Below are 22,422 nucleotides of genomic sequence, written 5' to 3' on the forward strand. Positions count from 1 at the left end.
ATGGTTAACACTCAATCCTTCACCCCAGTCCAGCAATCAATCACCGCCGGGCTCCAATCACCCATCCTGGGCCGCACTGGCTTGTTCAAGGTCAGGCAGTGGGGGGGGGGGGGATGTATTGGTTTTCTGCATTGCACGCTCTGCACACCCCCCCCCCATGGCCTACCCCAGCCGGCTCCTTTAATTCTCCCATTGCCTGGTTCAGCCCATCATCTATATATATTGCAGGCCTGTAGTAAGGTAATCCTAGCTGGCTCTGTCAGTGTGCTTCACTACCTGTCCTGCTACACTCTCATCCCCACTAATGTGTTTTAAGTCAGCTGTGTCCTGGGATTGGTGTGGTGTGTCAGCGGCTCACATGAGGATTATTGAGTGGAGTAGAACAGCAGGTGCCGGGGGAATATATTAAGCTGCAATCAGTACAGACAGAAAGGGCAAGGGCTGGTTTTATTTATATTCCTGGGTGGTAAAGCTGACCTTTTCCTGACGCTTAGTGAGCTGCTGGCTGCTTGTGTCTGAGGTCATAGGCACACAACACAATGGAGGGCAACTACAAACTACTAGAAGACAAGGCCTCCAGGATCCCAGGTGAGTTACCCAGCCTGTCTGTGCACGGGGGGAGTCCCAATCCTCTCTATACTTCTATCATCTATTATTAAGAAGAATATTATTATTATTATTATTATTATTATTATTATTATTATTATTATTATTATTCCTGCTGAGAAAAGAACTGTCTGTGGTACCTCTAGTAACCAGGTTTTTTTTTTTTTTTTTTTTTTTTCTGTGACAACTAGCAGTTTCAACCAGGTTGGGTGCAAAAGGGATTTTGTACTCACAAGTGGGATGATCTATGGGAGGAAGGGGAAAAAAATGCAGCAAGTTAGTATAGTGATTGAGGAACTCTGTCAACAACATAGCTTTTTTTGGTTTCTAAAAGCTGCAGTGTTATAGGTGATTTAAAATACAACTTAAGATGATTATGATTAAAATCTTAAAAGTATAACTTTTTTTTATTTATTTTATTTTTTAAAGGAAAGGGAGGATAAATAAAATAAATAATATAAGTTATACTTTAAATAAGAAAAAAAAATATATAAAAATATATATATATATATATATATATATATATATATATATATATATATATATATATATATATATATATATATATATATATATATATATATATATATATTATATATATATAATTTTTTTTTTTTTTTCTTTTGTGCATAACTAAAGGGCAACAAATGATTAACTAAAAATATATTAAAAAAAACCTTTTATTGTATGCTTTAGGATATGTTGCCTTCTAGTTATACATTTTAGGAAATTTTTTTTTTTTTTTTTTTTTTTTTAATTTCTGGTACTTGTATAGCGCCGTCAATTTACACAACGCTTTTACATATACATTGTACATTCACAAAGGTCCCTGTGCTCAAGGAGCTTACAATCTAAGGACCCTAACGCCATACACTAGGGTCGATTTAGACAGGAGCAAAAATAACTTACCAGCATGTCATTGGAGCGTGGGAGGAAACCTACACAGGGACTGCCCCTACACTGCAAACTCCAGGCATGTAGTGTTATGGTTGGGGAAATATTAACTTTTAAATGTCTAAAGGCAACATATCCTAAAGTGTACGATATAAAATGTATTAATCAGGCGACATAACCTAAAGTCTGCAATAATAAAATAGTTATTTATATTTTTAGTTTATCATTTAGGATTTGTTGCCTCTTTCACACGGGGCGGATCAGTGATGATCCACCCTGTGAACATCCGCTTGCTCAGCGGGGATCGCTCCGCCAATCCCTGCTGAGCAGGAAGATGACAGGTCTGTCGCTGCACACTGTGCAGCGACAGACCTGTCAGAGCGCCGCTCTCCCCTATGGGGGATCGGATGATGACGGATGATGACGGGTGACGATCCGTCGTCACCCGATCCGAAAACGGATGGAAAAGTAGGCTTTTCCTCCGTTACGCTTTTCGGATCGGAGCAGGTCGGATGTCAGCGGAAATGTCACCGCTGACATCCGACACTCCATAGGGATACATGTATGTCCGTTTTTCATCCGAAAATGGAAGGACTGACATACGGATCGTCAGTGTGAAAGAGCCTTAGGATATAAAAATAAGTTGTTTATTACTATTGTGTGTATACATACATACATACATACATACATACATACATACATACATACATGACGCTGCTAGGGTTGGCCTACAGGAGAGGTGAAGACTATCTACTTCCTCCACTCCCCCAGTAGATGGTGCTCCCCCATGGTCCAGCAAGTCGCTCCGACTTAGAAGAAAGGTTCCTGTACTACTTTGGGGGCGACTTGCATAGACTTCTATACAGAAGTCGTCTTGCAAGTCGCCCCGGCAGTCGTGTGCAGGTCGCCTCGGTGTGAACCGAGGCTAAGGCTTTGTCTACATAACGTGAGTGGGGGGAGAAAAAAAGTATTTCATCCCTGCTGATTTTGTATGTTTGCCCACTGACAAAGAAATGACCAGTCTATAATTTGAACGGTTAGCCTTTTTTTTAACAGTGAGAGACAGAATAACAACAAATATCCAGAAAAGCGCATTTCAAAAAAGTTATAAATGGTTTTGCATCTTAATGAGTGAAATAAATATTTGACCCCTTCACAAAACATGACTTGGAACTTGGTGGAGAAACCCTTGCTGGCAATCAGAGGTCAGACGTTTCTTGTAGTTGGTCACCAGGTTTGCACACATCTCAGGAGGGATTTTGCCCCACTCCTCTGTGTTTTTTTTTTTTTTTTTTTTTTTTAATCTTTATCATTTTCCAATACAGAACATTTCCCATCAGGGGCATGCCGGTAATACAGATTCTTCTATGAATTCAGAAGAAAAAACCAAATGGCTCCACGGGCACGCCACCCACCCCCTCCCATTCCCAACCCCCCCCTGCGGGATGTACTTCGGTGGGGGCTAATCGCGTCTCGCCCGCTCTCTCCTCCATAATCGACCCATACTTGTTATACCCTTTTTATATAATCTCCCTTAAATAGGACCATGATTTTTTAAATTTAAGCCAGCCTGCCCATTTCCCCCTATGCTCCAAATCCTCATCCGGTTCCATTCCCCGCCGATCTAAACACTCAACGTTGAATATTTCATTAAGATCGATAAGCCAGTCTCGCGTTTTGGGACTTAAAGGGTTCAGCCAGTTTAGAGCGATCTGTCTCTTGGCTGTATCTAGTATTATAGGGAGCAAGGAGGTTTTGTAACTCTTGACTGAGTCCTGAGTACCGTGGAAGAGGCAGACCCAAGGGTCTTCCTCAATTTCCCTCCCCGTAAATTCCTTTGTCAGGGACAGGATATTTTTCCAGAAGACCTTTATAATGGTGCATTCCCACCAGATGTGGGCCATTGTGCCTGCGGTTGGGCATCCCCTCCAGCAGGTGTTTCCCTTTGTCCCATCCATCCTGCTTACTCTGTCTGGGGTGGCATACCATCTTGCTAGAACTTTATAATGGATTTCCGTTCTCCTATTGTCTAGTGCTGAGTAGTGGACCAAGTTCAAAATTTTTCCCAACGTGTTTCTATTACAATGACACCCCCTGGGTGCTCCGCCATACAGAGTTTCTCCAGGGGTCTAAGCTCTTCCATGCTTCTTAGGGGTTTTGGAAGTTTGCCTATAAAATGGGAGAGCTGGAGATATCTCCACCTATCCATCACCCAGAGTTCTGCTTCTCTACTCAATTCAGTGAAAGTGCGTATTTTCCCCTTACTAATAAAATTTTTCAGTTGGAGGGCGTCCTCTTTTAACCAATTCCCGCCCACCGTCCGCATTCCCGGTTCAAAAAATGGATTATTTTTCATATATATTAATGGTGAATTGTGCGACCATTTGTGCTGAGTGTGTATTTTGTCCCAATATTTAAAAGTGTTAGTGCTGAATATTCTAAATTTTGGGGGATTCCATAGTGCGTGTGCCAAGTTATTATTACTTAAGGAAAACTCAATGTTCACCCAGCGCTTATCTGTCCCTTTCTTACTCCATTCTATAACCCGTGAGAGCACTACGGCAATGTAGTACCTATTAAAGTCTGGTGCTGCTATTCCCCCTTTTTTTTTTTTTTTTTTTTTTTTCCCTCTACTCAATGTTGCGTAGGAGATGCGTGGTTTATTGCCACCCCAGACAGCCTCGCTAATTAATTTCCTTAAAACCCTCAGGAAATACCTTGGTAGAGGGATCGGCAGCAGTTGAAATTTATACAAAATTTTTGGGGCGATCATCATTTTAACCGCGTTCGCTCGCCCAAACCATGAGAGCGGCCTCGACTGCAATCTCCTTACCTCTTGCCTGATTTCGTCTAATAATGGGATGTAGTTTCTTTGAAATAACTCTTTAATGGAGTTGGCTAACTTGATACCAAGATAATTGATCTCCTTTTCTCCACGGAAAGGGAAACACTGAGGCCAGGTGATCTTCTTCCTGCTTCGTGAGACTGATATTTAAGATTTCGGATTTGCCGGGGTTGATTTTAAAATTGGAAACTTCTCTGTATAATCTAAGGATTTGCAGCAGATTGGGGAGGGTTACTCTGGGATTTGAGACAAAAAATATTATGTCATCGGCAAATGCTGCCAATTTATGCTCCTCCATTCCCACCCACACCCCATTACAGTCGGGGCTGTTCCGGATGGAGGCCAGAAGAGGTTCGAGGGACAGGACAAACAGGAGGGGGGTGCCTAGTTCCGTTTTCCATTCCAAAAGATTTTGATAAGGCCCCGTTCACCCTTACCACTGCAGTTGGACTACTATATAGGACCTTAACCCAGGAAATAAACCTGGACCCGAACCCCATGACTTCCAACGTGTTCAGCAGGAACCCCCAGTCTACCCTGTCGAAAGCCTTTTCGGCATCTATCGACAGGAATAGAACTGGGGGTCCCCTGCATCTACAATGCTCTGATAACAGCACCGCCCGTACCCCGTTGTCTCTGCACTGTCTTCCCGGGACAAAGCCGGACTGGTCCGGGTGCACCAGGCCAGCCATATATCCCTTTAGTCTGTTCGTCAGGACCTTAGCGTACAATTTAACATCCGCGTTGAGCAGAGATATGGGCCGGTAGCTTGAACACATCCTGGTGTCCTTCCCTTCTTTCAATATTAGAGTTATCGTAGCAGACAGGGCCTCACGTTCCATCTCACATCTGGTGCCCAGGTCGTTCCAATATTGGCATAGCCTGGGGACCAGTATGTGTTTCATTTTCATTAGGTAGGTGGAGGGGAAACCGTCTGGGCCTGGGCTCTTGCCCTTCAGGGTGTCTCTTAGCGCTGCCGTGATTTCCTCCTCCTCAATAGGTTTGTCCAGGAGATCCTTGTCCTCCCCAGATAGTACCTTTAGACCTGCTTCTTTTAGGAATTCTCTGCTCCTTGCCAACCGGGCACTAACCTCCCCTCCCTTTTGTCCTATAGAATACAGATCGGCGTAGAATTTTCTAAACTCGTCGGCCATACCTTCACTAGACACAATCTCTTTCCCACCCGTACCGTTTATTTTCTCAATGAAATTCCGCCCTCTTTTTTTTTTCCTGATTAATCTCGCCAAGTGTTTGTTGGATTTATTGGCCCATAGATATTTATCTCTGGCTATTAATTTGGTGGCTCTCTTAGCCTCCTGCTCCATCATGTCCCTCAGCTCCTCTCTCCCAGCGACCATTGCATGATAACAGTCCATATCCTGCCCTTTGGACTTTTTGTGTACTTGTTCCAGACGGAACAGGTCCGCTATCAGTTTTTCCCTTTTTTTCCTTCCTTTTCTTTTTTTAGACCTGCTCCTATGGATATAAGGATCCCACGAATGTAGGCTTTGTGCGTCTCCCAGAGAATAGAAGGTGATACCTCACCCGTGTCATTTACATTGAAAAACAGGTTCACCTCGTTCTGGATCCGGTCTAACACTTCTGGATCCTTGAGCAGGTCCTCATTCAGCTTCCACGAAAAAGAACTTCGCCCCAACTCAGGGAGCTTCAGCCTCATCGTGACCGGTGAATGATCTGAGAGGGTTGTTGTTTCGATTCTAGTTTCTACGACCCCCTCAAGCAAGCTATGGTCCACAAAAATGTAATCCAGCCTGGAGTAGGTCCCGTGCACAGGGGAGAAGGTGTAATCCCTCTCTTTAACATGTTGTACTCTCCATACATCCATTAATTGGCTGTGGAATAATTTCCGCCTGATAGCTCCTAATGACACCTTCTTAATCCCCTGGGCACGAGACGTACTGTCCAGGGCGGGGTCCAAGCAAAAATTTAAATCCCCTGCCAGGACCATCTCCCCCTCACCAAATCCCAACAGTTTCTCCAGCACTTGTCCTAGGAAGGTGGTTGGGCTTCTATTCGGGCAGTACACATTGGCCAACGTAAACATTCTTGTGCCTATAGAGCCCTTCAAAAATATATAACGACCTTCAGGGTCTATTAATCTGTCCCGTACTGAGAAGCCCTATAGCTACTCCTTTAGACCCCCTGTCAGGGGAGTCACTGTAAAACCAATGAGGGATCTCGAGGGTCATGTGGGTTTCCTGCAGGAAAACTATGTCCCCTCGTAGAAGACACAGTTCCCCCAATATTTTATGTCTTTTCCTGGGTGAATTCAACCCTTTTACATTATAGGATATAAATTTGATGTCAGGCATCTTTAGTGGTGTGCGTGTTGACCTCTATACTCAACACAGCCTGCCCACCCCATCCCGCCTCCTATCCCCTCCCATCTAATGACCCTCCTTCCCTCATACCCTCCCTCCCCTCCTCCACCCTCCAGCCCACTATCTACCCCCTGCCCCCCGCCTCCCCCCTTGGCGTCAGCTACGCCAAAAGCCCGCCCGTATGGAGATACACTCATTCCACACTGCGGTGCTTCTCCCTCAGGGGATACGCTCCTGCGCCGGCGTCCAGCGCCTGCCCCTCCCAAAAAGGGGAGGAGGGGGAGAGGGGGAGAGGGGGAGAGGGAGAGAGATCCTGTGAACCGGGAAGGGCTTTCCCCATCCCAATGAATCAAATGAGGATAGTGATGAGCTGGAAAATATGTCTTCCAAGTATAAATTGTCTTTGGATCAGGTGGATGGCCTTTTAAAGGCTATTTATGCTACTCTAGGCCTTGAGGAAGAGCATAAGGAGATGTCTTTACATGACAAGATGTATGCAGGGCTTAGTGAGTCTAAGTCCCGTACCTTTCCAGTCCATGCAGTGATTTCTGAAACAATCAGAAAAGAATGGGCTGACCCTGATAGGAAACCATTTTTCTCTAGGGCTCATAAGAGAAGGTTCCCTTTTGATGAAGACCCAGCAGCTCTTTGGAATAAGGTTCCAAAACTTGATGCAGCCTTTTCTCAAGTGTCAAGATCTACTGATCTAGCATTTGAGGATATGGGGATCTTAAAAGACTCCATGGATAAAAAAAATGGATCAACAGCTCAAGCGGACTTGACAATCCATTATGGGCAACCTTAAGCCAGCAATGGCAACTACTTGCATCTCCAGGAACTTGGAGTATTGGGTAAATCAGCTTAAAGCTCATATAATAGCAGATTCCCCTAAGCAAGAAATCCTTGACTCCTTTTCTACCCTCTCAGCAGCCGTAGCCTATGTCTCTGATGCCTCAGCAGAGTCTATCAGGATGACAGCTAAGGCGGCAGCCCTTGCTAATTCGGTTAGACGGGCTTTATGGCTAAAGACTTGGCAGGGGGACACAGCATCTAAAAATTATGCAGGGTCCCTTTTCTAGGAGACTTATTGTTCGGCCCTGATTTGGATTCAGTTCTGGACAGGACTGCAGATAAAAAGAAATCTTTTCCTGTCAAAAGGAAGAAACAACCAGTCAAACGGTTTTTTCGTCCTCAAAGGGCTCAGGAACAAAACAAGCCTCAAGAGAAAAAGAAAAACTGGTCAGGACAGAGGGGTAAGGGCAGAGGAAATGTCCTTTTCCATCCTCCTGTGTCAGCCAGCAAGACCCAATGACAGTCAGTTACAGGTAGGGGGAAGACTACAAGACTTTCTCCCCTATTGGGCAAGCATAACAGAAAACCAGTACATTCTGAATATGCTAGCCCAGGGTTACAATGTAGAATTTTCAGATCTCCCCCTAGAAAGGTACTTGGTGACAAATCTTCCAAGAGATGTAACAAGATCCCTGGCAATGAAGAGCCTATTAATGGATCTGATAGATCAGGGGGTTATGACTTACGTCCCACAGGGGGAGCTTTATCAGGGATTTTATTCCCGTATATTCCTGATAAAGAAACCATCCGGAGATCTTCGGTTAATCCTAAACCTGAAACCACTGAACAGATCAGTCCAATACAAAAGGTTTCGTATGGACTCCATCTTCACGGTCAAGAATCTATTGACGAGGGAATGCTTTATGGCATCAATAGACCTTCGAGATACCTATCGGCATATCCCTATAGCCCCGCAGTCCCAAAGATTCCTAAGATTGGCGATAAATTTGGGAAAAGAGGTTCTGCATTTGCAATTCAGGGCCCTCCCCTTTGGCCTGTCTTCTGCCCCACGAATATTCACAAGTTATGGCAGAAGCGCTTGCACCTCTTCGCATGCAGGGGACTGCGGTAATTCCGTACTTGGATGACCTACTCCTTTTTGCCCCCTCCAGGGAAAGACTGCTAGACAACCTCGGAAAGACCCGAGGTCATCTAGAAACCCTGGTTTGGATCATAAATATGCAGAAGTCAAATTTCAATCCAGCCCAGAAAATTCTATTCCTGGGGTATCAGATCTGTTCAAGGGAACAAAAGATTTTTCTCCCAGAAGAGAAGGGGAAAGTCCAGAAGGTGGTAGCGTCCTTACAGGCAAGCCAGGAATTATCAGTCCGACAAGTGATGTCATCTCTAGGAACCCTAACCGCAACCATACCAGCCATCCAATGGGCAAGGTTACATTTCAGGCCTCTCCAGAGCTTTCTCCTGAGACTATGGAATCACAGGTCAGAATCTCTGGAAGCAAAGGTAAAGATACCCACCAAGGTCAAGAGATCGCTTTGGTGGTGGAGAAGACAGGAGAATCTGTCAGAAGGTCTGCTCTGGTCATTTCCAATAGAAAAAGTGGTAATGACAGATGCCAGTGTATGGGGTTGGGGAGCTCACTTAGACCAAGACTTCACACAAGGAATGTGGTCTCGGACAGAAGCAAAGAGGTCCTCAAATTGGAGGGAAATAAAGGCAGTCGCCTTAGCTTTAGATGCCTTCTCTCCTATCCATCAAGGTTCTCATGTCCGGGTCCTCTCAGACAACACCACTACCATAGCCTACCTAAACAAACAGGGGGGTACAAGAAGCAAAACACTTCTGTTGCTAGCTTCAAAGATCGTGGTTTGGGCAGAAAAGCATGTTCGGTCCTTATCAGCAGTCCACCTCAAAGGCACCTTAAATGTAGTGGCAGATTATCTAAGCAGAAGGCAGATTCAGGAGTCAGAATGGAGCCTGAATCCGGAAATCTTTGCAATGATTACCAGGGCCTGGGGTCAACCGCAAATAGACCTATTTGTGTCACAGGAAAATACACAACTCCCAGTATTTTTCTCTATTCACAGAAACGACAAGGCCCAGGGGACAGATGCGTTAATCCAGCCCTGGAACTTCCATCTGGGTTACGCATTTCCTCCTTTCCAACTTATCCCGTTGGTGTTAAGGAAGATACAGAGGGAGAAGGTGGCAGTAATCCTAATTACTCCATTTTGGCCAAAGAGGGCATGGTTTTCCACCATTCTACAAATGGCAGTCAAACCATTTTGGCGGCTGCCTCTCCGGCAGGACCTGCTCCTACAGGGTCCAATACAGCATCCGGGAGTGGCCAGTCTAAGCCTCACGGCCTGGTTTCTGAGGAGCTGTTAAGAAACAAAGGTCTGTCACATCCCTTGGTAACTACCTTACTTTCCAGTAGGAAAATAGTGACCAGAAAAATCTATGCTAAATATTGGAAGGTCTTCAACTCTTTTTGTCATTTGACTTAGAGAAAAGTAAAAAATTTAGTGTCAATTTTGGAATTTCTTCAAGAGGGGACAGACAAGGGATTGTCAGTCAGCACCCTTAAAGTTCAAGTAGCTGCTTTGGGAGTATTTCTAGAAAGACCAATCTCTTCTGAGCCCTTGGTTATAAGATTTTTCAAGGCACTTATCAGATCTAGACCAGCTTCGGCTAAGCACTTTCCCAATTGGGATCTATCAGTGGTCCAGCAAGCCCTTACAAAGGAACCTTTTGAACCACTACAAGAAATCTCTCTAAGGAATCTTACTCTTAAGACCTTGTTCTTAGTTGCAATAACATCAGCAAGGAGAATTGGTGAGCTGCACGCCCTATCTGTTAAGAGACCCTTTTTAACTATCTACACAGATAGGATTATACTTAAAACCGATCCGGGTTTATTGCCAAAGGTAGCGTCAGCACACAATAGGTCGCAAGAGATCATCCTGCCAACCTTTTGCTCTAACCCTTCGGGGGAAAAAGAAGGCAAATTCCACAATTTGGATGTAAGAAGGACTTTATTACAGTATCTGGAGGTAACAAGTAACTTTAGATCCTCGGATTCTCTATTTATACTTTTTTCTGGTAAAAAGAAGGGCCAACAAGCTTCTAAGGGGTCTATAGCTAGATGGCTTAAATCGGCTATTCTAGCAGCCTACTCTCAATCGGGGCTATCTCCCCCGCTGGGAATTAAGGCGCATTCTACCAGGGCTCAGGCCACTACATGGGCAGAAATGGCTGGTGCCACCCCAGATCAGATTTGTAGGGCGGCTACGTGGTCAAGTTACCTTACGTTTGTCCGTCATTACAGGCTGGATCTTCTGTCAGCCAGTGAACAGGCTTTTGGCAGAAAGGTCTTGCAGGCTGTGGTCCCTCCCTAAGTGGGTAAGTCTGTTATCCTCTCAAGGTGCTGTCCTGAAAGACGTTAAGGGAAAAATCAAGTTAGACTTACCGGTAACTTGTTTTCCAGGAGTCTTTCAGGACAGCAGCAACCCGTCCTTATTGTATTAAATTACTATGCTGTGACTAACCATATTCTGATTATGTGTTCCAGCTTGGGCCGGAGGTTCTCTACTACTACTACTACTACTGATAAGTGGGAAGGAGCCTCCTTTTAAAGTTTGGTGGAGATATGTTTCCTGTCAAGTGGGTGGAGCCACGCTCTCAAGGTGCTGTCCTGAAAGACTCCTGGAAAACAAGTTACCGGTAAGTCTAACTTGGTTTTTTTTTTTCCCCTGTAACTCTGCTTTAACCACTTCAGCCCTGGACGATTTGGCTGCCCAAAGACCAGAGCGTTTTTTGCGATTCGGCACTGCGTCACTTTAACTGACAATGGTGAGGTTGTGCGACGCTGTGCCCTAACAAAATTGACTTTTTTTTTTTTCTTCCCCACAAATAGAGCTTTCTTTTGGTGGTATTTGATCGCCTCTGCAGTTTTTATTTTTTTGCACGATAAACAAAAAAAGCGTCAATTTCTTGAAAAAACGCATTATTTTTTACTATAATATCCCCCAAAAATATATAAAAAAAAAAAAAAAAAAAAATTTTCCTCAGTTTAGGCCCATATGTATTCTTCTTCTACGTATTTTTGGTAAAAAGACACAAGCGTATTGATTTGCGCAAAATTTATAGCGTCTACAAAATAGAGGATAGTTTTTTTGGCATTTTGTTTTTTTTCCCGACAATATATCGGACATTTTTGTTGGACCACTGTCATTTATACAGCGATCAGTGTGATTAAAAATGCCTTAATTACTGTGTAAATGACACTGGCAGTGAAGGGGTTAACCACTAGGGGCTATAAAGGGGTTAAGTGTGTCCTAGGGAGTGATTCTAACTGTGGGTGGGGGTGGGCTTCAACACACAGGACAGTGATCACTGCTCTCAATCGGAGAGCAGTAGATCACTGTCCTGTCACTAGGCAGAACTGGGAATGTTTTATTTACGTAAGCATTTCCCTGTTCTTCCTCTCCGTAACACGATCGCGGACATAGAGTCCATGGGACCAGAGGTTATGGAGACCGCGTGCCTCAGGTGGCGCGCTCGCGATACAGCTTCTTAAAGGGGACATAGCTGTACACCCCTTTGCCTGCCAGTGCCATTCTGCCGACGTACATAGAGTGAGTACAAAGAAGGGCAACAAAGCTAATAAAGGGTCTGGAGGATATTAGTTATGAGGAAAGGTTGCGAGCACTGAACTTATTCTCTCTGGAGAAGAGACGCTTGAGAGGGGATATGATTTCAATATACAAATGCCGTACTGGTAACCCCACAATAGGGATAAAACTTTTTTGCGGAAGGTAGTTTAATAAGACTCGTGGCCACTCATTAAAATTAGAAAAAAAGAGGTTTAACCTTAAACTACGTAGTCGTAGAGGCTTCTTTACTGTAAGAGCAGCAAGGATGTGGAATTCCCTTCCACAGGCGGTGGTCTGTGGGGGGCATTGATAGTTACAAGAAACTATTTGATAAACACCTAAAATGACCACAACATACAGGGATATACAATGTAATACTGACATATAATCACACACATGGGTTGGACTTGATACTTTGTGTTTTTTTTTTTTTTTTTTTTCCAACCTCACTTACTATGTAACAATGTGCGCTGGTCGGCAAGCGGTTAAGGACAGGCCTATTTTTTCAAACTTGTTGTTTATAAGTTAAAATCAGGTTTTTTGCTAGAAAATTACTTGGGACCCCCAAATATTATATATATATATATATATATATATATATATATATATATATATATATATATATATATATATATATATATATATATATATATATATATATATATATATATATATATATATATATATATATATATATATATATATATATATATATATATATATATATATAATTTTTTTTTTTTTTTTTTTCAGACACCCTAGAGAATAAAATGGCAGTCGCTGCCATGCTTTGTCACACCATATTTGTGCAGTGGTATTACAAATGCAATTTTTTTGGGGGAAAAAAATACATTTTTTTTAATTATAAGAAAACAGTAAAGTTAACCCAAACTTTTTTCATACTGTGAAAGATAAAGTTACGCAGAGTTAATTGATACCCAACATGTAATGCTTCAAAATTGCGCCCGCTTGTGGCATAGCAAACAATCTTTGACACTTAAAAAATCTCCATAGCCAATGTTTAAAATTTTCTACAGGTTACCAGTTTTCAGTTACAGGGGGTGTCTTTTGCTAGAACTTTTTTGCTCTTGCTCTAACGATCGCGGTGATACCTCACATGTGTGGTTTGAACACAGTTCTGCACGGCGGGACAGGACGATTTAAAAAAAAAAACATTATTTTCTCATTTAACGTTTTATTTTTACCCTGTTTACTTTTAAAAAATAAAATTAAAATTTTGGATCCCTTTTCTTCCTATAACAAGCATGGCAGGACTTCTTTAATGTGAGATCTGGGGTCAAATAGACCTCAGAGCTCACATTTGATACTAAAATTAAATTTAAGTCCCTTTTTTCTTTTTTTTTATTTAGGCCGTTGGGTGAAAGTGACACTTGACATGGCTTCTGTCATCCAATGGAATTGAGCCGAGTGGGGGCCATCATTCCCTCACTCGACTTGCCTCTGAGGGGTAAGGATCGTCTCCGCCGCTACCACCGGCTCCGGTAAGAGGAAAGGCACCTCTCCTGCCGCTGATAAAGTGATCTTGTGGTGAATCCGCCACGGAGACTATTTATCTTAAAGTGGACCGCCCACCATTTCAGAAAATACTAGGTTTATGGCAGCTATCTGTTACCATAACCCCGGTATTTAATGTCAAAGTACCGGTGTGTAACGACGGCAGGAGGTCTGGAAATTGGTTAAAAAGTTGTTTACTGATTTACAGTTCTTTATGTTACATAGTATCTCTTCCTTGCCAGCAGCTCATGTCAATATTGTTACTGTTGCACAAGCTGACTTTGAAAAGTTACAATGAGTTTCTCTTCTAAAGTGACCAGAAATCCGGGTACTTTATTTTTTTTTGCAAATGGTTTACTATATTATAAGCATATTTTCATTAAATCAGATATGCAGTGTATGTGGTATGTGTTTAGGTAACAAATTGTATGATGTGTGTGTATATACGTTATTTCTGGAAATCATTTATACCAGCTTCATAGCATTATACCAGCCCAACCGCATAACGTCATTATTTCCTTGTTCATAAAAGGGAAAACCATGTATTTTAAAGCACATTTGAAGAGTGTATTAGTCATCAGTGCCCATCAGCTCAGTCTTACCTGTGACCAGTGCATAGCGAGCGAAGAGAGCAGACGGATTATACAGAGCGGGGATCTCTTACTTACCCCGTGGGGCCGCTGTCCTCAGAATTCCTGCCTCCAATGATGGATGTCACCAGTGTGCTGCCTATCATAGGAGCTGGCCCAGGAGGCGGGACTTCGTCTGACAGCTGGGTAAGTGGAAGATCCCTGCTCTGTATAATTGGTGTGCACACAAGGCTAACTGCAATAAAAAAAGAACACACAATCCCACCAGGTGGACCCTATTCTTTAGGAGGCCAAGGGCTAGTTCCATCGAAGTACTAGATGGTGCTTCCCTAAAGAAAACCCTAAAGGAGAACCTGACCAAAAGACCACCCTCAAAGACTTTCAGGGCAAGTCCTAGTCCTATACTCATCGAGAGTAAAGTGCTACGTTCATGTGCAAAAATAAGTGCCTAGGTGCTTCAACCAGGTGCTGGGCTACAGGAATATGGATAAGGTGATGTTGCCTTTTATTCCCTCCCTTTACTGAGTTACTTTTATGCTGCACCATTCTCTTCTGGCCAGTAGGTGTGATAAAGCTAAACAAGCACATAGACTGGAGTTGTAGTCTGAGACGGCAGCCATATAATGGGACGAATAGACTCTTTACGCAACAGATCCCAATAGGCCTTGTGCCGTAGGAGAGAGATTTTTATTAAACTGCCTGGGAAAGCTCTTCCTCTTGGCACCAAGGGAGTTGGACAGAGAGAGCACCTCTGTCTGAATATTTGTCAGCGGTAAAATTTATCGGCAAAGATTGGCGCTTGAGACTAGGAGTGAGGACATCTGAGGGGCAGCACAGCACCACCCATATCAGAGCACTTGCACTGTTGCTACAGGGAGATGAGAGAGTCTACTTACCCTCTGCTTCCCACCACTGATCACCAGAGTTGTTTGGGGAGAGACTGAGGGGGCCCCTTTTTCTACAGCAAGAGTTCTCCCAGCATCCTGGGGACTGGTGAGAGGGCTATTTGCCCATTGCTGATACTGCTAGCAGGGACTGAGCCACTAAGAGCAGAATTCTAAGTGTACCTAATCCATACTGCACTCTATACCGCACTTATTCCAAGCCTAGACTGCCCCTTCTACTGCATTATACTGAACCACATCTACCTTGCACCTGTGCCAAGATATCCTACCTATACTGTATGCAGGTTAAGTGCCTAAATGATAGCTGACATAAGAACCTCTCAAAAGGACTGCCCCTCCTGTAATGCTAACATTCCTGCAATAAATACTCTCTGGCAATATAGTTCTAGCACTCAGTAAATTAAACTTTACTGCTCACTACTGTTCTTGTGGTGGCCTTGCTATGGTTTATGATGATCTGGATGCCAAATGTCCTTATTCCTAGTCCTTTTTGTTAATCACTTTGTATGTTAAATTGTGTTAATCCATTTAATGCTTGCCTGGTTGCCAACCATATAGGGTGATATATTAAAGTGTTACTAAACCCAGGACCCTGCATTCACTATATCTGGTCTCCCACAGTACACAGAACGTGGAAATGCCCCATAGTGTATTCTTCTGGTACCCCAGGACTGCTACTCCAGAGGCACAAGCACCGCAGGCTTTTCTCATCCCGTGTTGTATAATTTGTTTTACCTGAGCATGTGCATCACCTGAGCTGCCATGTAATGTAATGGGGTTTTAACCCCTGGCCACAAGTGCTTATGATGCCTATTTGCTGCTATTTTTACACATTTCTGCAGTCTCCCCCCCCCCCCCCCCAGCTTTTTGTCGTTTAGTTTATCCCTTATCTGTCCTCACATGCTCAATATTACACTCTAGACTGTTGGCTCCTTTATCTCTTAGCCCCTATGTAGCCCTGTCATTCTTTTATGCTCCAGTCCGGCCCAATTTTTAAAGAGGAATGTCATGCTGCCTAGATAAAATATTTCAAATCCCTAATATCCCTGTACAGGGGGGCGCAGGTGCACTAGTCCATGAAGTCATCGTGGCTTTCTTGTAGGTGTGAGCAGCCTATTGAATTGGGGTGTGCACCCCAAAGCTCAAACACACGTGCTTGTGTGTGGATAGATGGATTGATATGTCACAAACACACTCTTATAAAACAAAAAAAGGAAAAAACATTTTAAAATGTGTTTAAAACAGGGTGTCGGCAGGGTTTTTTTTTTTTTTTTTTTTTTTTTTTTGCTCCGTTCTCTGTAGCGCCGGTCTTGTGATCGCTCTCCTCCGCTGTTTTTATGGATGGTCACGTGAGCGCTCTCCTCCAATCTAAAGCTACACTTGGAGGAGCGCGGCTATAAAGAACGGTACTAATGAGGTATTTGCAGGTTAGGCTTACAATTACTTGGTGTATAAAGGATCTATGGGAAGGGGCTGGCATTGGGTTTTTTTTTTTTTTTTTTTGTCTTGAGTACGTTGTTGCTTTTTTGTGCGTTTTAGCATGCTTTGTCCATCAATGTTTTTTTTTCTTTTTGCTCAAATAAAATAAAGTACATAATAAAGAAATAAAATAACCCTAATCCTAATATATTGTGCTCGAACAACCCCTAATCGCTAACATTTTTAACCCTAACTCTCAACCCCTTACAAAAAAGTAAATAAGTGGATGAAAAACATAGTAAGAAATGATGAAGCAGATAATTTTTCTTTTGGCTAATTAAAAACGCCATAGCTCAAAAGCGCTTTAAAAACGCTGTACACCAACTCTCATACAAACACTCAGGTATGAATGCAAACACATCCGTGGGACCAGGCAGAGATCCATGGCATGTCTGCGCAAGCATTGAGATCTCCAACGCCCCCAGTGCACATGCGCAGACATGTGTGTCTCTGCCATTTCCAAAGCAGAGGGCAGGATCTTGCACTGACTAGCTGATTTACTAAAGGCAAATTGACAGTGCACTTTGCAAAGTTGCTCCAGCTTAGTAAATGTTGACTTCCATCATCCAATCATGTGCAATCAAAAATGCTTTTTTTATTTTATTTATATTATATAGTGGAGTTGTGAAGTTTGCGTTGCTGTCTGTGTCCCCTATTAGGAATATTGATCCCCTTCTTGTCCTGTTTACCATTATTGAAAGTAAAAAATCCCATATTTTGCATTGTCCCCAAAGTAAGAGGAAATCATAAGGGACGCTAATTCTGGTGACCTGGGATGGGAATCCCAAAGGTTATTACCTTAATTTCCTGTTTGGCCAATGGGACAGGAAGTGAAGGGGAATGTCCCCAATGGGGACACAGACGGCAAAAAACTGACAGGGGTTTTCACCTTCCCTTACTCTATCCAAAATGGAGAAAATTAAGTTTTGCCTATGGTTTTACTTTAATGTATTCTATAATTAAGACAACATTGGAATTGTAGCTTTTTCAGTACCTGTTTAACATACTGGAGGAACGGTGGGATGACATAGGACAGGGATATGCAATTAGCGGACCTCCAGCTGTTGCAAAACTACAAGTCCCATCATGCCTCTGCCTCTGGGTTACACGCTTGTGGCTGTCAGATTCTTGCTATGCCTCATGGGACTTATAGTTCTACAACAGCTGGAGGTCTGCTAATTTTATATCCCTGACATAGGAGATGCTGAAAACATTTTTGTAAAATTTTTTTTGTTGATTTCAAAATATAACTGCACCACTATAATTACAGATTTGTACTGTTCCTTGCAGCCCATATAAAAAAAGGCGCTATGGTGGTTTGCCTTTGTGATGACCTATTCGGCGACCCATCGCAGTTTGTTATGGAAGTGACGTTCCATCGCCGCCATCTTGCTACACCCCACACTCGTTCACAGTAAGGATACGCTAAGAAGGGGGAACGCGGACATGTTACACCCACCGGAGTTTTGCGTTTTTACACGTATTTATAACAGTAAACTCAGTTTATATAGTGAAATACAGGATACAGAACTCCGCCTGACTACTTAGATCTTGAATTTTAAAAGCAACAGCAACCCCGCTCATCTCACAGGTTTGTTAATCCTGACAGAAGTAGTTCGCTGCTTTTAAAATTCAATATCTAAGAAGTCAGACGGAGTTCTAAGTACTGTATTTCACTATAGAAACTCACTTTATTGTTATAAATACGTGTAAAATGCAAAACTCTGGTGGGTGTAACAACCTTTCTGCTTCCACCTTCTTGGTGTATCCTTACTGTGGACAAGTGTGGGGTGTAGCAAGATGGCGGTGACGGAACGTCACTTCTGTAGCAAACTGCCATGAGTCGCCGACTAGGTCTTTACACCTTTGCCAAAAAATAAATTGTTTTCCAGCATTATGGATCATGTGCTGACTGTAAAACTGTTGTGACCACTAGAGGGCGTTGAAGGAATCCCTAGGATTTTTTGCAGAATTTCAGTGGGCTGAAAACTGGGAGATTGCAGGCTAAAAGTATGTGTGTTCAGGGGGGCTGAATACAAATGTAAGCTACACTTTTCAGGTATTTATTTGTAAAAAACTTTGAAAATCATTTTCCTTCCACTTCACAATTATGTGCCACTTTTTGTTGGTCTATCACATAAAATCCCAATAAAATACATTTATGTTTCTGGTTATAACATGACAAAATGTGGAGAATTTCAAGGGGTGTGAATACTTCTTCAATGCACTGTATGTTGTGTGTTAGGAGTATTACGCTTTAATTTTTATGTATGTACACCCCTCACATTTTTTTGTAAATATTTTATTATATCTTTTCATGTGACAACACTGAAGAAATGACACTTTGCAACAATGTAAAGTAGTGAGTGTACAGCTTGTATAACAGTGTAAATTTGCTGTCCCCCTCAAAATAACTCAACACACAGCCATTAATGTCTAAACCGCTGGCAACAAAAGTGAGTACACCCTTAAGTGAAAATGTCCAAATTGGGCCCATTGGCCATTTTCCCTCCCTGGTGTCATGTGACACTATGGTGTTACAAGGTCTCAGGTGTGAATGGGGAGAAGGTGTGTTAAATTTGGTGTTATCACTCTCACTCTTACTGGTCACTGGAAGCTCAACATGGCCCCTCATGGCAAAGAGCTCTCTGAGGATCTAAAAGTTGTTGCTCTAAATAAAGATGGCCCAGGCTATAAAAAGTTTGCCAAGACCCTGAAACTGAGCTGCAGCACAGTGGCCAAGACCATACAGCGGTTTTAACAGGACGGGTTCCACTTAGAACAGGCCTCACCATGGTCGACCAAAGAAGTTGAGCGCACTTCATATCCGGAGGTTGTCTTTGGGAAATAGACGTATGAGTGCTGTCGGCGTTGCTGCAGAGGTTGAATGGGTGGGTGGGGGGTGTCAGTCTGTCAGTGCTCAGACCAGATGGTGCACACTGCATCCAATTCAAGTGTGTCTTGCCCACAGTCAAGCATGGTGGTGGGAGTGTCATGGTCTGGGGCTGCATGAGTGCTGCCGGCAGTTCATTGATGGAACCATGAGTGCCAACATGTAATGTGACATACTGAAGCCAAACATGATTTGACCCCCCCCCCCCCCCCTTCAGAGACTGGGTTGAGTGCTGCCGGCACCGGGGAGCTACAGTTCATTGAGGGAACCATGAATGCCAACATGTACTGTGACATACTGAAGCAGAGCATGATTCCCTCCCTTCAGAGACTGGGCCGCAGGGCAGTATTCCAACATGACGACCCCCAAACACACCTCCAAGACGACCATTGACTTGCTAAAGAACCTGATGGCAAAGGTGATGGACTGGCCAAGCATGTTTCCAGACCTAAACCTTATTGAGCATCTGTGGGACATCCTCAAAAGGAAGGTGGAGGAGCACAAGGTCTCCAACATCCACCAGCTCTGTGATGTCGTCATGGAGGAGTGGAAGAGGACTCCAGTGGCAACCTGTGAAGCTCTGGTGCCCAAGAGGGTTAAGGCAGTGCTGGAAAATATTGGTGGCCACACAAAATATTGACCCTTTGGGCCCAATTTGGACATTTTCACTTAGGGGTGTACTCACTTTTGTTGCCAGCAGTTTACACATTAATGTGTGTGCATACATACACCACACAGTATACGGTTGGCAAGCGGTTAGAATACTATATTTAAATGGATTGGTAATTGGGGACAGCAAATTTACACTGTTATACAAGCTGTAAACTCACTACTTTTACATTGTAGCAAAGTGTCATTTCTACAGTTTTGTCACATGAAGATATATTAAAATATTTACTCTTTAAAGTTCTACTTTTTGATAAACCCTCTCTGCGCCCCTTTTATCTATTATGCAAATACAGACTTAATCAGCAAGGAAGTCAGTGCTTTAACATTTCCCTGCCATGTTTGACATTTCTTGACATTTTTATAAATGTTTGTTTTTTTTTTTGTTTTTTTTTTCGTAAATCTGATCTTTACTAGTTTTATTAATGGGTCGTTTCCAACCCAATGCTGAACAAGGGTTGGGTTGAGGTAGATATGTTTAACAAGTGTGTGCTGCTTTCCAGGTGCATACATTCTAGCAACAGCCTCCAGCAAGATTTCATGGCATTTCCAAGTCTTTTATCTGCTTGGTTTCTAGGTCTTGGTGCCTTTTCAGCTTTCTCCCCACTTGTGTTGCCCTTGTAGCCATTTCTCATGCACCCTCCTTTTGTACCTCCTCAGTTAGGAGCGTGTGTGTATAGCTTCTCAATTTCAAGTCCTGGCAACGACCAACTCCCTGATAAGGATCTGCTATACAGGATTTTTTTTTTTTTTTTTTTTTTTTATGTATTGTGGCATAACGCCATTCCTGCCTCCCAGCCTCGTCCAGTACTGAGCAGCTCCGGGCCCAGGCTTAGGGATCTGTTGTGCATGTCCTCTACATGGCTTCAAGGGTATAGGCTGATTCTTGGTGAGGGGTTTTAAAATGCTAGTTGCAGCTTTAAATAAGTAATGTTTGTGCTTATGTTTTTATTTTTTTTTTTAACTATCTTTTTAGGTGAGAGTTCAGCTGTTGTATGAAATACTAACAAAGGTTAAAGTGACTTTGCTACAAAAGGTACAAGGTCAATGCTTGGATAATACAGAATAAACAAAAGCTTGGTTGAGGATACAGGAGTATTTGAAGGTGGTTACCCACAATGTTCGGTGTAGACCTTACTAGTTTTTGTATTTTATGTTATAAATTTTTTTTTTTTTTTTTTTTTTTTTGAATTGGGCAAAATATCTGGGGGGAATACCTGGAACGAACAGTAAATGGGCAAGATCAGAGTAGGAAAAAAATCTGACTCCCACCTGAGGGCTAGGGGGAACCAGGGAATTTTAGGTTTATGGATAATTAGCAAAGCGGAGTAGAGGAAATATAAAAAATAACAAAAAACACCACTCTCAGATTCCTCAAGTACTCAAACATTCAAATAGATTCTGCTGTAGGTATCCCTAGGACAGCTGCACACTTTCCAGCTTCCACCTGACATGGTCCAGTGAGGAATACTATCCTTCTACCAGACCAGATTTTGTAAGATTAAGTCCTGTAACCAGTTCCTCAGAGATTGATTTAAGTTCTCAAAACAGCTACACAGTCCACAGGCTGCCTCAGGGGGCAGCAGCCCCAGAGGCTTCAGAACATTCTGACCAGGAAAGAACCCTCTCTCCAGGGCTCCAGACTAATTATCACCTTCCCAACCGCCTTCTGGGCATGCCACTCCAGGGATTGGCTAGGGTATGATAAAAAGGCTGGTAATTTGCCTCTCTGAGCCCCATATTCTGATAACCTCTTCCAGAAATAGGGGGAAGCGGTCACTTTCAGCCTCTTCAAATCCTGAATGGACTATTACTGCTCCCTTGACTACAGAAGGAGCCAAAAACTAAATTTCTCCCCTCGTCTTTCAGGACAGCACCTGGAGAGAGCGCAGCTCCACCCACTTTTCCCAGGAAACACTGCAGTCAGTTTTTTCTTTAAAGACCAATCACTTCCACCATGGCCTCAGTTGTAGTGTTTCCTCCGCCATGGTGGAAGCGCTGCAGGGAACCAGGGGTGTGCTGCGCTGTCTCCAGGTGGAGAGAGTTTGGGGCATACCGGTATTTCTGTTTTTGTTTGTGCAGGCCAGCCCAGCTTCCTCCCTTCACGTGCGGGGGTTGCTCCGGCGTCCTCTCCTCTTCATACCCGGCGAGGGTCAGGCTGCGGGGGGTCCCAGCTCCTTTAGACCGGCGGCTGGCTTGGAAGGAGCGGCGTCTCCTCT

The 22,422-nt window shown here is 43.2% G+C and overlaps 1 protein-coding gene across 2 annotated transcripts in view; it reads left to right on the forward strand.

The window, feature by feature from the left end:
• Positions 1-415: 415 nt before the first annotated feature.
• PFKFB1 (6-phosphofructo-2-kinase/fructose-2,6-biphosphatase 1) overlaps positions 416-22,422 on the forward strand; it is an 89,656-nt gene continuing 67,649 nt past the window's right edge. Inside the window, exon 1 of one of the 2 annotated variants that reach the window (XM_073600203.1) lies at positions 416-588. In XM_073600203.1, the coding sequence (XP_073456304.1) occupies positions 540-588 (49 nt within the window). In that variant the 5' untranslated portion in view covers positions 416-539. The remainder of the gene's footprint in view (positions 589-22,422) is intronic. The other variant, XM_073600202.1, reaches the window with a different exon arrangement.

This window comes from Aquarana catesbeiana, linkage group LG09, assembly GCF_042186555.1.
Source record: "Aquarana catesbeiana isolate 2022-GZ linkage group LG09, ASM4218655v1, whole genome shotgun sequence".
Taxonomy (NCBI): domain Eukaryota; kingdom Metazoa; phylum Chordata; class Amphibia; order Anura; family Ranidae; genus Aquarana; species Aquarana catesbeiana.